Source organism: Drosophila santomea, chromosome X (genome assembly GCF_016746245.2).
Source record: "Drosophila santomea strain STO CAGO 1482 chromosome X, Prin_Dsan_1.1, whole genome shotgun sequence".
In the NCBI taxonomy this organism is placed as follows: domain Eukaryota; kingdom Metazoa; phylum Arthropoda; class Insecta; order Diptera; family Drosophilidae; genus Drosophila; species Drosophila santomea.
Genome location: NC_053021.2, coordinates 12,633,488 through 12,646,756, shown reverse-complemented (window position 1 = coordinate 12,646,756; position 13,269 = coordinate 12,633,488). Strand labels below are relative to the sequence as shown.

General features: G+C 46.7%; 3 protein-coding genes across 8 annotated transcripts; 2 read left to right on the top strand and 1 right to left on the bottom strand.

Moving 5' to 3' along the window:
* Nucleotides 1-503: 503 nt before the first annotated feature.
* Nucleotides 504-2,762, bottom strand: LOC120456777 (puff-specific protein Bx42). Its single transcript, XM_039643784.1, has 3 exons — nucleotides 2,395-2,762; nucleotides 1,579-2,139; nucleotides 504-1,513 (listed from the first exon to the last, which is right to left on the bottom strand). Exons 1-3 carry the CDS (start codon nucleotides 2,615-2,617, stop codon nucleotides 654-656), a joined length of 1,644 nt encoding a protein of 547 aa, XP_039499718.1. The 5' UTR covers nucleotides 2,618-2,762; the 3' UTR covers nucleotides 504-653.
* A 262-nt stretch (nucleotides 2,763-3,024) lies between these two features.
* LOC120455371 (ADP-ribosylation factor-related protein 1) lies at nucleotides 3,025-4,494 on the top strand. The gene is made up of 3 exons (XM_039641483.2): nucleotides 3,025-3,187; nucleotides 3,259-3,511; nucleotides 3,685-4,494. Exons 1-3 carry the CDS (start codon nucleotides 3,095-3,097, stop codon nucleotides 3,939-3,941), a joined length of 603 nt encoding a protein of 200 aa, XP_039497417.1. The 5' UTR covers nucleotides 3,025-3,094; the 3' UTR covers nucleotides 3,942-4,494.
* A 364-nt stretch (nucleotides 4,495-4,858) lies between these two features.
* Nucleotides 4,859-12,736, top strand: LOC120455370 (AP-1 complex subunit gamma-1). 6 transcript variants are annotated; one of them, XM_039641480.1, is made up of 16 exons: nucleotides 5,564-5,707; nucleotides 6,824-7,018; nucleotides 7,095-7,156; nucleotides 7,320-7,461; nucleotides 7,532-7,720; nucleotides 7,794-8,032; nucleotides 8,102-8,178; nucleotides 8,641-8,658; nucleotides 9,557-9,813; nucleotides 9,880-10,475; nucleotides 10,535-10,673; nucleotides 10,743-11,031; nucleotides 11,095-11,610; nucleotides 11,668-11,811; nucleotides 11,874-11,981; nucleotides 12,042-12,736. In XM_039641480.1, exons 2-16 carry the CDS (start codon nucleotides 7,002-7,004, stop codon nucleotides 12,159-12,161), a joined length of 2,913 nt encoding a protein of 970 aa, XP_039497414.1. In that variant the 5' UTR covers nucleotides 5,564-5,707; nucleotides 6,824-7,001; the 3' UTR covers nucleotides 12,162-12,736. The 6 variants fall into 6 exon arrangements, with proteins under 6 accessions (XP_039497411.1, XP_039497412.1, XP_039497414.1 ...); XM_039641479.2 differs by having other exon boundaries at nucleotides 5,566-5,764; XM_039641481.1 differs by lacking the exon at nucleotides 5,564-5,707 and adding an exon at nucleotides 5,871-5,888.
* Nucleotides 12,737-13,269: the final 533 nt, after the last annotated feature.

The following is a 13,269-nucleotide window of genomic DNA, read 5'->3' as shown; positions in this document are numbered from 1 at the left end:
ATCTTTTGTTGTTCATTATATATTTTCCTAGTAAACAAATTAAAAGATTTAAATTGAGCAATAAAAGTTATAGCTAGGTTTTTAGGGTTATTTGTTTTTAAAATAATTGTGTACACGTTTCCATTTAATCTAAGAAATTAAATGGAGGGGCAACATACTACAAAAAGGTCCGTTGGAAAGCTTATTGGCAACAGCTGGTCACTTTATTCATTGATTCCATGGCGCCAAAAGAATGGCCTTCATATTTTAAAAGTTAGCAGCATTCTATTATATATTGTGTATTTTATTATAGATCCGGAAGCAAATACTCCTAATCCCCCGGCTTGTACCATTATCCGCATAGATGCGCACGTACAAAGCAATCCCATCATCACTCCAGTGATACTAATTACCACTGTCCAGTTTGTGATTCTGGATCACATGTGGACTGGTTGCGGTTCCTCTGAATTGGAGGATGACTAAAGCCAAGTAAGAGGAAAGCCACCCGTAAGTACACAATCATGTTATGTCAAGATCCTGTGATTATTATTGAAATTCTCGCCAAGTTGTTGGAGTAGTTAAAAAAAGTTTGTTTGGTTGATGAATGATGATGGTGTTTGCGATGATGATGACGGTACAACGATGATTGCTGATCCTCACGCTAAAGCTTTTATCTAATCGCGCCTGCTTCGCTTGCGATCCGAATGGCTGCTGCGCTCGTTATTCTTCTCCTCGGCTCGCTTGGGCGCCTTTTTGGCCATGTTCAAGAACTGATCCAGACCGAACGGATCCTCCTCCTTCTCGAATTCGACGGGTCCACTCCGCTGACCAGCGGCCGCATCCCTGGAGGCACCGGAGAACTGCTTGTCTGGCACAAAGCGTTTGGTATTTACAATGGCATCCAGATCACCGCCGTAGTTATCGCTATCCGCCTGCTTGCTGGGTCGGTAGATGTGGGCGCCCAGTGTATTGGAATCGCGCCACGGCTTGTCGTACACGTTGTACGCCTCGTCATCACCGTAACCGGAGTCCATGCCCTTGGTGGTGTTGAAGAGACGCTGATCGAAGAGGGTTTCACCGTTGCCGGCACTCTTGGCGGGCAAACCCAAAGCGATCTGCTCGGAAATGTCACGCTCCCTCTCCCTCTGCAGTTTTGATCGCTTTTCAGGTGCCGCCCGCTGCAGGTTTCTATCCCGCTGGCGCTCCCTTTGTCGCTCCGCCCGCAAGTCGTTGCGTTCACGCGCCTCGGCTCCTCCAGCTCCCGGTCCTGATGGCTCGTTTGCCTCCGGATTGCGGAGTCCTGCTCGCTCTTCGCGAGCCCGCTGCGCCATCATACGCAGCATGTCCTCCTTCTTTTCCTTCTCCTTTTGGGCCAGCTTCTTCTCCAGCTGGGCGCGTGCCTCGACCGCCTCGCGGGCCTTTCGATCGGCTATGTACAACGCCTCGGCCATCTTGGCGAACTTCTCGTTGATGTGCACCTGCTGCAGACCACGTCCATCGGCAGCCAGACGCTTGTCCAGTGGAATGGTATAACCTGAAATCGAGGTAAAGTTTCAATTAGCAACATAAAGATGATATAAGTCATGTATTGGGTAGAACCTTTGGCGTTCTTCCAGTTCGATATGCAGGGCGGGATCTTCCACTCCTTTTGCTCTTTGACCGTCACCTTGCGTGATGGTGAGTGGAGGACAGGTGCCGGCGGCGATGGAGGCCCTCGTGGAATCTTCTTGTTGATGCGGAACTTTGGCGGCTCCATCGGATCAAGCTGCGCCTCCACCATCCGGATGACACGCTGCTTGGCGCCCGAATTGAAGGCATCGCCCTGCTGCGAGGGTGTGTATCGGATGTACTGGGCGGGACCCGCCTTTTGAGCATGGCGCACGGGCAGCGCTGAGGTGATCTTCTGGTTGGTCAGCTTCTCCAGCGCCAGGCGCGTCTCTTCCGTCGTCTCCATCACCGTTTCCTCGTCTGGACGCTGCAGTTCATCCGCATCTTCAGCCAACACCTCCGCCGGCAGCAATTGCGAAATGGACGAGTACACAATCTTGTCCTTGCCATGTCCTTGGCGCGCTATGGCATCGTATTTGACCTTTCCCTTGTCGTCCAGGCGAACGGCCAGAGCATCCGATTTCTTGCCCACATTTCCTGGTGCTCCCAGACCTGTCAAGAAGAAGAAGACGGAAGAATTGTTTCCATTAAATAGGGCACGCTTTAAAATACTGATCATAAATACAGAAGTACGCTTTAAAAAGGTCAAAGACCTACGCAAGCCAATCTTCCGCAGCAAATCTGTGTGTTAACCTAATGTGGTGCTAATGGTTATTTTCTCCACGAGAAGCCCATGTGCACCACCAAACTACGACGACATCGTCTGGAACTAAAGAGAAAGTGGGATAAGCACAATTAGGAACGCACCTAGTGGATATTGCGCCACATGAATCTCCGGGAACGCGCCGCCATCGCCGAAGTCCGCCTCCGTGTGCGGAACCCAATCCTTGCGCTGTCCGTACGGCGGAGCAGCGATTTTGGCGGAGACCAGGGCTCCGATCTTTGGTGCTCCACGGGCGGCCAGGCGACGCTCGTCCTCCCGATCCCAGACCGCGTTCGTCGGCGTGGGCAGCAGGCTCGATAGCGACATAGCTGATGTGTTCTTTGTGGCGACTTAAATCCTACGTGAAACCACTTTTTTCAATTTGCAAGCCACAAAAAAATACAATGGAAAAGTCGAAAAAAACACGCACGCACACGGACACACACACAAGCGTACGGGTGGTAGCGTTGCCAGACTGCAAATACGGAAAAAACTTCCGAGTATGGTCACTTTTAGGGATGGATTCTATGTATTGCGTATTGCCTAAGATAATGTATTCCATTTTTGATAGTAATGCATTTAAATGTAAGATAATGCCATAATGATAGTAAAAAAAAAAACTTTTAAGGGCAAAAGATAGCTTTGACATAATTTGATGCAAATCCATTTGTTGTTTTACATTTATTAGCTTATGTTATTTTGCCCACTCGATACTATCGCACCGCCCCAGCCGCTGGCAGTGCCATCGCTAGCAGTGCAGTCAACAATTTAAGTTTGTTTTATGTTGGCCAAAAAGACAATACGATGTACACATTGATGCACGGCTTCTACAAATACATGACTCAGAAGGACGACTACTGTGTGGTGATACTGGGCCTGGACAATGCTGGCAAAACGGTAGGCAGCTGAATCATCCATTTAAAGCCTCTGATCCGTCCAATCGGAAACTAACACCTGTGCCCACGTAGACTTACTTGGAGGCCGCCAAGACCACGTTCACGCGGAACTACAAGGGCCTCAATCCCAGCAAGATCACGACGACGGTGGGCCTCAACATCGGCACCATCGACGTCCAGGGCGTACGCCTCAACTTCTGGGATCTTGGTGGCCAGCAGGAGCTGCAATCTCTGTGGGATAAGTACTACCAGGAGTCGCATGGCGTCATCTACGTGATTGATTCCAACGATAGGGAGCGCATGGAAGAGTCCAAGATAATCTTCGGTAAGTGAAAGTACTCTTTCTACTTATCCCTTAAACAATACTCAGCTTTCTTCATGGTTTCATCTCAGTTTTATAAGATGAACTTTGTTATTACCCGCTTTATTTGATAGAAAACTAGCCGCATTCACTAACACACACTTTAACAATCTAATAAATGCCTCACCCTTCTATAGACAAGATGATCAAAAACGAACTGCTGTCCGGAGTGCCTTTGCTCATCCTGGCCAACAAGCAGGATCTTCCAGATGTGATGGGCGTGCGGGAGATCAAGCCTGTGTTCCAGCAGGCTGGAGCCCTTATAGGGCGTCGAGATTGCCTTACCATTCCCGTATCCGCGCTCCACGGCGAGGGCGTGGACGAGGGCATCAAGTGGCTGGTGGAGGCCATCAAACGGCATGCGGTGGTCCGGCCGCCGCGGGAAAATGATTAGAAGACAAGAAGAAGATACGGGCCTGGTAGTCGGCCCTCCACTGGCTTTAATTAGACTTGTACTTTTGTAAGTTTAGGGCTTAGGATAACGCTTATTTGTAATTAGCCGGGGAAGATTTTGAGATACCAATTGTACATTGCTAAATATGCGGCTTTATCATCAAAGGCCTTAACTGGATTTCTTCTCGGTAAACTACAGCTTGTAAATGAAGGAAACAATGTTAGAAAGCTAAGAGACTTACGCATAGGACAACGAATTACAAATACAATTGTTACAATGTCAGAGAACATGCCATGCCTATTAGCCAAACAAGTGCAAGGACTCGTAAATATTAGATAACTTTGCCTGGCAGGAAAATTTTTTAGAAGTTTGTAAATATATCGTTTTAATATAGCTAACCCAATGAAAAGGAATCTTGTTTTAGGAAATTTGATTATATGTAATCTATTTATTACAATTTCGCTTATAATTATTGAAAGTTTCTATTAATAACCCAGATACTTGGGTATTATTTAGGTCCCGAAAATGTAATAAAACTAAATTCATTCGCAGCTGTCATGGTGAATCGTTAGCCATAGAGTGTGTGGGCGATTCGAGGTCCACCAAATTCGGGAGAGTTGCGGCTTTATCTAACAGCACTGCACTCGCACTACACCTCGATATGGCGGTTGTCAATGGGGCTTCGCTTATCCGTACCGAACGAAAACGAACCGCGAAAAGAAACAAACAGCCGGGATTGTGTTGTTCTCACGGCGCGGGGAGCATTATTACCATTATCAGCCAGGCCGATAGATAAGTGCTGTGTGTGCCACCAAAAAGCAAAGGCAGAGGAAAAAAAAAAAAGAAAATCAACACCTGGTGAGTGGCACTGGAATCGTCAGTCTTCCGCAGGAGTTTCCACCGCTCGGACTGGAAATGATCGGCCGCCAGCTAGGGCTAGATAGCTAGACCTAGAGCTACAGAAAAGCAGAGCGTTACCTGTTAACTATTAGTGTACATTAGATAAGGCCTATGTGGAGCACTCGCCGCTTATCGCTACCATTCCCATACCCAAACGCACTCCCGCTCCCATTCCAGTCGGTTTAGTTCCGTGCTCCAGTGAGAAGCCACCATGTATCCGTATTACGAGCAGGACTGGAGCGTTCTGCCGCCGGAGAACAATCGCAGGTGAGATGAAATCCCGCCCGGTACTCGCCAATTCCCTATAACATTGGCCATTCGATATTTGGAAAATGAAACTTTTGAAAGTGTATTTCAAAAATGACGTTATCGCAGTGTGACCGTTTGCTGATTGCTATGCGTAGCGGTATTTTTCTAAGTGTGCACTGGTGTGGCAAAAGAAAAACGTTGAATCACCCCGTGTTGGCTACGAATGGTAATTTTAATGCAATTTATGGTCCTCCTAATATCTTTTTTATTGTGTCGAATTTTCGCCTTCGCCTTTATCTTTATCACTCAGATTATTGTCTGTAAAGTGCTGTAAACATGTATGTTTGATTATTTGCATTGGTTTTTACTCTCATTCTTGTTCGCTGACACCCACTGTGGCCCCCAAACGGGCTAACGCCTTTCTGCGCGATGCGTTAGTGCTTTTTGGGCACACTGCTTGTAAATATCGCGCTCTCGCTCGCACCCACTACCACTGTTGCGCTCATCATCAACATATTCTCGACGAAACATTTTTTTTTACTTGTTACGTTGATTTTGTGGCGTTTAAAATAGTGATTAACCAGCGCCAAGTTGGCCCAGCAAACATGTGCTAAAGCGTAAATGCAGTGCTAGAATAGGCATTAATTGCAGAATCATTCCAGTTAAAAGCAAAGGTGTGTGCGTGTACTTGCGACGACGGGCCGTGTGTTGAAATTTTTTTTTAGTTTTTGTCGCGTTGTTAAATTTTGTATTTTAAAAGCTGACGCGTTTCTTGGCCATCCATTAACAAAAAAAAATGTAACGCCTGCAAGTCCGCCAATGCATCCAATTTGTTAAAACGGAAGTGTTCGTTGAAAAGTGTGCCATAGATTTTCCTGCCCTTTTCTTGTTGGCCCAAAAGGCATGCATGTGTGTGAGTGTGTGTATGTGTGTGTGTGTGGGCCTTCCAGTGAATCGCATAAATTAGCAGGCGAAAAATCACATTGAAAACAAACGAGGAAAGCTCGCATGAAAAAAACCCTACGTGTTAAATATACTATATACTACTATATAGAAGTGACGTTATTTCATGACTTTTAATGCAATCGATATGTATGTATGTATGTATGTCAGTTATGCTATCGGTGGCAGCTGTTTTCGTTTTTTGCCCAGTTCAGTTAATAAAATATTAAGTGGACAGCAGTAAACAAGTTGAAATTTTTCGGCCTAACTGCTTGTCCTTTTCCAATTGGACATTGGAAACCCTTTGCGCGCGTGTGGATGCCTCTCGGTGTGTCTGTGTGTGCATTAATCATTTAATCAATTTGCATTGCGCTCCCAACTGAAGTGAATAAAGCACAGTAATTTGTTGTTGCCTTGGCCAGAAAGAGAGATCAAACGTATTTGTTTGAGCCCACACACATACAGGCACGCACACACGCACGCATCTGAAATGTCAGTTTCATAACAACAGCGATCTACTTCATGTCAGCGGTAATTGTCACTGCTTTTATTTAAACAATTCAGCTTATTTTTTACAATTCCATAAGCTCTGAAAGAGAGCAAGCGAGAGAGGGAGAGAGAGTTACAGAGCAAGTGCAACAAAATAGCGGCCGGCTGTTGTTTCCCGTGTGTGTTTGCGTGTATGTATTGGTGTGCGTGTTGTGTGGGAGTGCAGGTGTGTGCGTGGAAGATCTGCAGAGGAAAAACCGTTTGTTCGTTTCGCTAATTTGTGTTGTTGCACCGCCGCACAGCAACAAAAAGAAAACAGAAGAGCACATAGGCCGGCAAATAGTTAACACATCCAGGCATAATAGAATATAATAATAATAACAAAAATAAAAAGACAAATACAAATAAAAGAAAAACAAATAAAAGAAGGAGCGGACAAAAGGCTGCCACACAAGTGATTCAACGTTTCTCGCCGCCACAATGAACTCCGAGCATGGGTAGGATCCTAGACTGCAGTCCCCCACATCCCCAGGAACAAGCCCATATAAACCTATTTAACCTTTCCCTCCGCAGATTTAATCCAGCCTTCAATATGGCCACCATACGGCAAGCATTCACAGAGGCGGTGGAGAGGGGTAAGTGCCAAACTGAATATAGTTAATAGTGTTTTCAAAACTCATTGAAATATCTGATTTCTGATTTGAAGTGATATATGTACAAGATGCAACGGTTAAGAAAGATCAACGGCCAGACAAAACCCGACTAATCAACATATTCGTTTCCATTTCCCGCCCACAGTCAGAATGCCCACGCCCACACGCCTGCGCGACCTCATCCGACAGATTCGCGCCGCCAGAACCGCCGCCGAGGAGCGGGCGGTGGTCAACAAAGAGTGCGCCTACATACGGAGCACGTTCCGCGAGGAGGACTCCGTCTGGCGGTGAGTCATGTCAACCCGATTGCAATATACACATAGATACCATATAAAGTTTAACCATATGCATCCACAGCTGTCGCAACATTGCCAAGCTGCTGTACATACACATGCTCGGCTATCCGGCTCACTTTGGCCAACTGGAGTGCCTTAAGCTGACGGCCAGCACGCGGTTCACAGACAAGCGGATCGGCTACCTGGGCGCCATGCTGCTGCTGGATGAGCGGCAGGATGTCCACCTGCTCATCACCAACTGCTTGAAGAAGTAAGCTTTGTGTCGATCTGATTTTGCATTCAATTGTCACTTACCAACTTATTACACAACCTCTCAATTGCAGCGACTTGAACAGCTCCACGCAGTTCGTCGTGGGCCTGGCCCTGTGCACTCTGGGTGCGATCGCCTCACCGGAAATGGCCCGGGATCTGGCCAGCGAGGTGGAGCGTCTGATGAAGTCCCCAAACACGTACATTCGCAAGAAAGCAACGCTGTGCGCCTTCCGCGTCATCCGTCGTGTGCCCGAGTTGATGGAGATCTTTTTGCCGGCCACGCGTTCCCTGCTCAGCGAGAAGAATCATGGTGGGTTTACCTTTAGTCAAATGAGTATACAGATCTGTACAATGTAATTTTCAATACCTTCTGCTTTAGGAATTTTGATCACTGGCGTTACGCTGATCACGGAGATGTGCGAGAACAGTTCGGACACGCTGATGCATTTCAAGAAGGTAAGTTGACGTGTTGCCAGCGGCGGAGTCAAGTCCTCGGAATTTGTTAACGCGGCAGAGGCCTTCTACTTCATCAACTGCCACTGCTGCTGCTCCTGCTGCATCTGGTTTTTATCCTCCTCATTCATGTGGCGCTCGAGAAATTGAAAAGGCAAACGCCCCCAAAAAGCGGGTTGCAAACCAAAGCAATTTTTGTGTACAATTATCGCGCCCATTTGCCATTTAGCCGTAGTCGATGTACCATAATTATAAACCATATTTTTTATCCCGCTATCACCCATTTTGCCCATATATATTATATATATAACCTCGTTTACTTTGGCGATTTTTGAAACACACCCCACACTCCTTATCGTTTCGATCAACCTGTATACTTACGATTTTTTAACGCTTGTTTGTTTTTGATCGAATTCGAATACCGCGCAAAACACAAAATGAAATTTGTTGTAATTTGCTTGCCAGGATAGCGGAAATCGAGAGGTATGATTGTTGCGCCTAACTAGAAAATATACCTGTAACGCCTTCTATATTTACCTAATACCCCACACTATGTATAAATATGTAAAAAGTATAATTTTGTAAGAGTTCCATGCCGTGTTGCCTATGTATATGTCCTAGCCAGCGATATCTATAGTTTGTAGGAATGCAAATCAGTTGTTAAAATGATTCGTTTGCCATTTAAATACTATCAAAAATTATTTAAAAAGGGCTTGTTATCTATGTCATGATAGCAAACTATAAACTATTTCTGATAACAAGATGCTGATAATATATTTATCTTATCGGTCTTCCATTATCAATCTTCGGTTATCTAAAACAGTACAGAATGTCATTTGAAAATCGTTTGCTTTAAAGACAATATAATTTAAATATGGACTATCGGAAATATCACAAAAACAGCTTGCCTAACTGCTTTAATAGCTCTATATAGCCCTAGCTTTGATCAGCTGTAGCTGATCGTATATAATATCCTGCTATTTGTATAAATCCTGTGATCCATACAACCATTTCGCTTGCACGGACATATACATAATCATGGCCAGCGGAAATTCACTTTTCACTTTCGGCCAAGAGGCTTTGATCTACACGCAATTTTTGTTAGGATTCCCTCCACACACACGACCTGTACATAAAGGGTTTTTTTCGTAGATGACCGTGTCTCAATAGTTTTTTGAGCCGGGCCTTAGAACTTCCTCGTTTCATTTGCACACTTGCAGTTCCTAAAGTTCTTTGTCCTTTACACGAAACGCACACTCCTCACAATTGCACACACCCTTTATTATACGCTCACTGTCACCAACTTTTCCGTATTTTCCGCATTAAGTTAGAGGCTGTCGTAATGCATTTTAATATATCGCTGTGTGTAAATGACCCTCAGATTGTGCCGAACTTGGTGCGCATCCTGAAGAACCTGATCCTGGGCGGCTATTCGCCGGAGCACGACGTCAGCGGCGTGAGCGATCCGTTTCTGCAGGTGAAGATCCTGCGACTGCTGCGCATCCTGGGCCACAATGATCCGGATGCCTCCGAGGCGATGAACGACATCCTGGCCCAGGTGGCCACCAACACGGAGACGAGCAAGAATGTGGGCAACACCATCCTCTACGAGACCGTGCTCTCCATCATGGATATACGGTGAGTGGTTTGTTTCTTTTGATTTTCATTTGATTTGCAAACTGAGAGATTTCATTTTGCCGACAGCTCGGAGGGTGGATTGCGCGTCCTGGCCGTCAATATCCTGGGACGATTCCTGCTCAACTCGGACAAGAACATACGGTACGTGGCGCTGAACACGCTGCTGCGAACGGTGCACGCGGACACGTCGGCGGTGCAGCGGCATCGCACCACCATTCTGGAGTGCCTCAAGGATCCGGACGTCTCGATCCGTCGGCGGGCGATGGAGCTGTCGTTTGCGCTGATCAATGCACAAAACATACGTACAATGACCAAGGAGCTGCTGCTCTTCCTCGAGAAGGCGGACGCCGAATTCAAGGCGCAGTGCAGCTCGGGCATGATCCTGGCCGCCGAGCGTTACTCCCCAACCACGCGCTGGCATCTAGACACGCAGTTGAGCGTGCTAATTGCGGCCGGCAACTATGTGCGCGACGACGTCGTCTCCTCCACCATTCAGCTGGTGTCCAGCAGTCCCGTCCCGGAGCAGACGTACATCACGAACCGTTTCTGGGAGTCGCTGCAGGTGGCCAATCATTGCGAGGACAAGCAGCCGCTGCTGCAGGTTGCCGTCTGGGCCATAGGCGAGTACGGTGATCTCTTCATGTACGGCGCCAACGAGGATGGTAAGTAATCAGTAGTCTCATTCCCATTCCAATTGTTAATCCTCGTTTCCAACTTGCAGAGTTTGAACGGCCCACTGAGAGTGATCTGATCGCTGTGTATTATAAGTTTTTAACCTCTGCTCAAGTCTCGACCACAAGCAAGCAATATGCCCTTGTCTCCCTAGCCAAGCTAAGCACGCGTTTGCAACAGTGCGTGGAGTAAGTACACCCATATCCGGCCACCACGATGATCTATATTGCAACTCATATGATCTCTATTCATCACAGGGAAATCCAAGCACTGATCACGTCCTTTGGCAGCCACCTGAATGTGGATCTGCAGCAGCGAGGCGTGGAGTTCACGCAGCTCTTTGGCCATTACAAGCATCTGCGCCCACCGCTGCTGGAGAAGATGCCGGCCATGCAGATCAGCAGGATTAGCTCGCAGAACGGCGAGAGCGGCGGTGGCTCCTTCGACGACAACAGTCCCGATGTCATTGAAAATGGCGTGGAGGGAGGCGGCGGTGGCGGACACTCACTTATCGAAAGCAATATGAACACTCTTGGTGACAATACGGTATGTTGTGTTATGCATTCTACCCGTTAAACTGCTTTTCATTGACGCCCTAATCCTTTATAGAACATTTTGCTGGATCTGCTGGGCAGCACGGATCTCTCGGCGGGAGGCGCTGGCGATTTGGTGGCGGCCACGGATCTCTCGAATGCCGTGCATAAAAAGAACTCGCGCAATGCGAACGATGTGGTGGCGCCCGTTTCCAATAATCAGGATCTATTGGATCTGCTCGATTTGGATCTATCTGCGCCTCCGTCCACGACGACGGGCGCGCCGGCGGGCGGAGGAGGAGGCGGTGGCATTCTGGCCCTGGCCGGGGACAACAACCAGAGCAGTGCGGCAAACATGAATAACATGCTCGGTGGCCTGGACTTGGGTGGCTTTGGATCTGGCCTGGACAGCTCAGTCAGCATACCCACAAACGGCAACGATTTGGCCAGCATGCTGGGTGGGCTGGGAGCCCCGCCGGCTGCATCAGCGCCACTGGCGGCTCCAGCTCCCGTTGGCAACCTCATCGATGGCCATGCCGGCGGTCTGCTGGGCGATCTGAATCCCACGGCTGCCTCCAACAATGTAGTAGTGGTGGGTGCACCCATTTCCATTCGCTAGTCATTTGTTAATCTCTTTTTTTTTGTGTAGCCTCCACAGGGTCCCAGGCTGACGGCGCTGGACAAGGATGGGTTACTGGTGCAACTGGTTTCGGTCAGGGGCAGCGACTGCATGCGCATCTATATGACGACCACGAATAACTCAGATAATACCCTGGATCAGTACTTGCTGCAGGTAAATTGACTTGCATCTGATATTTTAATAACATTCGATTCACATTTTTGAATGCATTGCAGGCGGCTGTGCAAAGGAGTTTCCAGCTGCAGATGCTGACGCCATCCGGCTCCGTGCTGCCGCCCGGTGGAGTTATAACGCAGGAGATGCGTGTTGTAGCCACGTCGAATGTGAGTAGTGAATGGCGATGTTGTACTTCAAGCAATAGCAAATTCTGTTAATATTCTTAGGCGACACTGCGGATGCGTCTGCGCATCCAGTACGTGCTCGATGGCCAGCAGCAGGTGGAGCAGACGGAGGTCAGTGGATTCCCCGAGCAGCAGCCGGCGGCGGCGGCGGCCGCAGAGTAGAACTGCAACTGTATTAAAGCGAAACCACATTAGCCTAATATCGGAAATAATTCAACACACGGCAAGCAGCAGGAGCAGCATCAACAACAGCGGCAACACTAAGAACACACACACACTGTGGTTGTCACACATTTATTGTAAAATAAGTTATCACACACACAGTAAAACACAGAGCCACCCACGCAATCGCATCTAGATCAGAGCATTTTCCAAATCGGCGCACAGCGCTGTTCAGACTCAGACTGTTTGTTTTTTAGCCGGGTTAGTCGGAGTCGGAGCTCGATAGCTGAGAAAATGAGGGATACAACCCGCCCAGAAGCAGTTAACTTATATATTTTTTCTAATTTATATCTATACATATATATAAACACACTACTTGTCAAATCAATCTTTACGTTTGTCTTGTTTTATTATTAATAATTCTCTCATTTTAAATGGTGTGTAAACTTTTGTGTGTAAAAGACAACTTTCAGTTTTAAGTTAAGACAATAAACGTCAAATCCACTATTCCCCATAAATAAATGGCAACTAACAAAGGTAACAAAAATAAAAAAAAAAAAAAAAAGAAAAGGAAAGGAAAAGATAAGATATGTATTAAAACCGATTGTGAAATTATGTAGCAGAAGCATTTAAAAAGCTTAGCATTTTAATGGAATCGAAATGGAGCGAGTTGAACGATGTTTGATGCCATTTCGAGCAGTTTATTTGTTATTTCTATATGTAATGAGTATGAGTGTTTGTTTTTTGCCCCGTCCTGAGTCTTTTTGATCGGTTCCGGCTTCTGTTGGCCAGCCCCTGATATTCCTTCTTATTTACAACGCTAAACACGTTCATAATATAAATATATATATACAAAGACACCGAAACACACACACACACACACACGATCACGCGGATATATATTAAATTATGTATTGTTATTTCCTGTGCGCACGTACTTAAAGCGGAAAATCAGCAGCAACCAGAGAAAGTCTAAAAAATAAATATGAAATCGATGAAAACACAAACAAACCAGCTAGCACTGTGGAAAACTAGATAATATCTATGATAAATATAATTGTAACTGAGGAGGACGCAGCTTAGAACTATATATTAACTGATTAGTTGC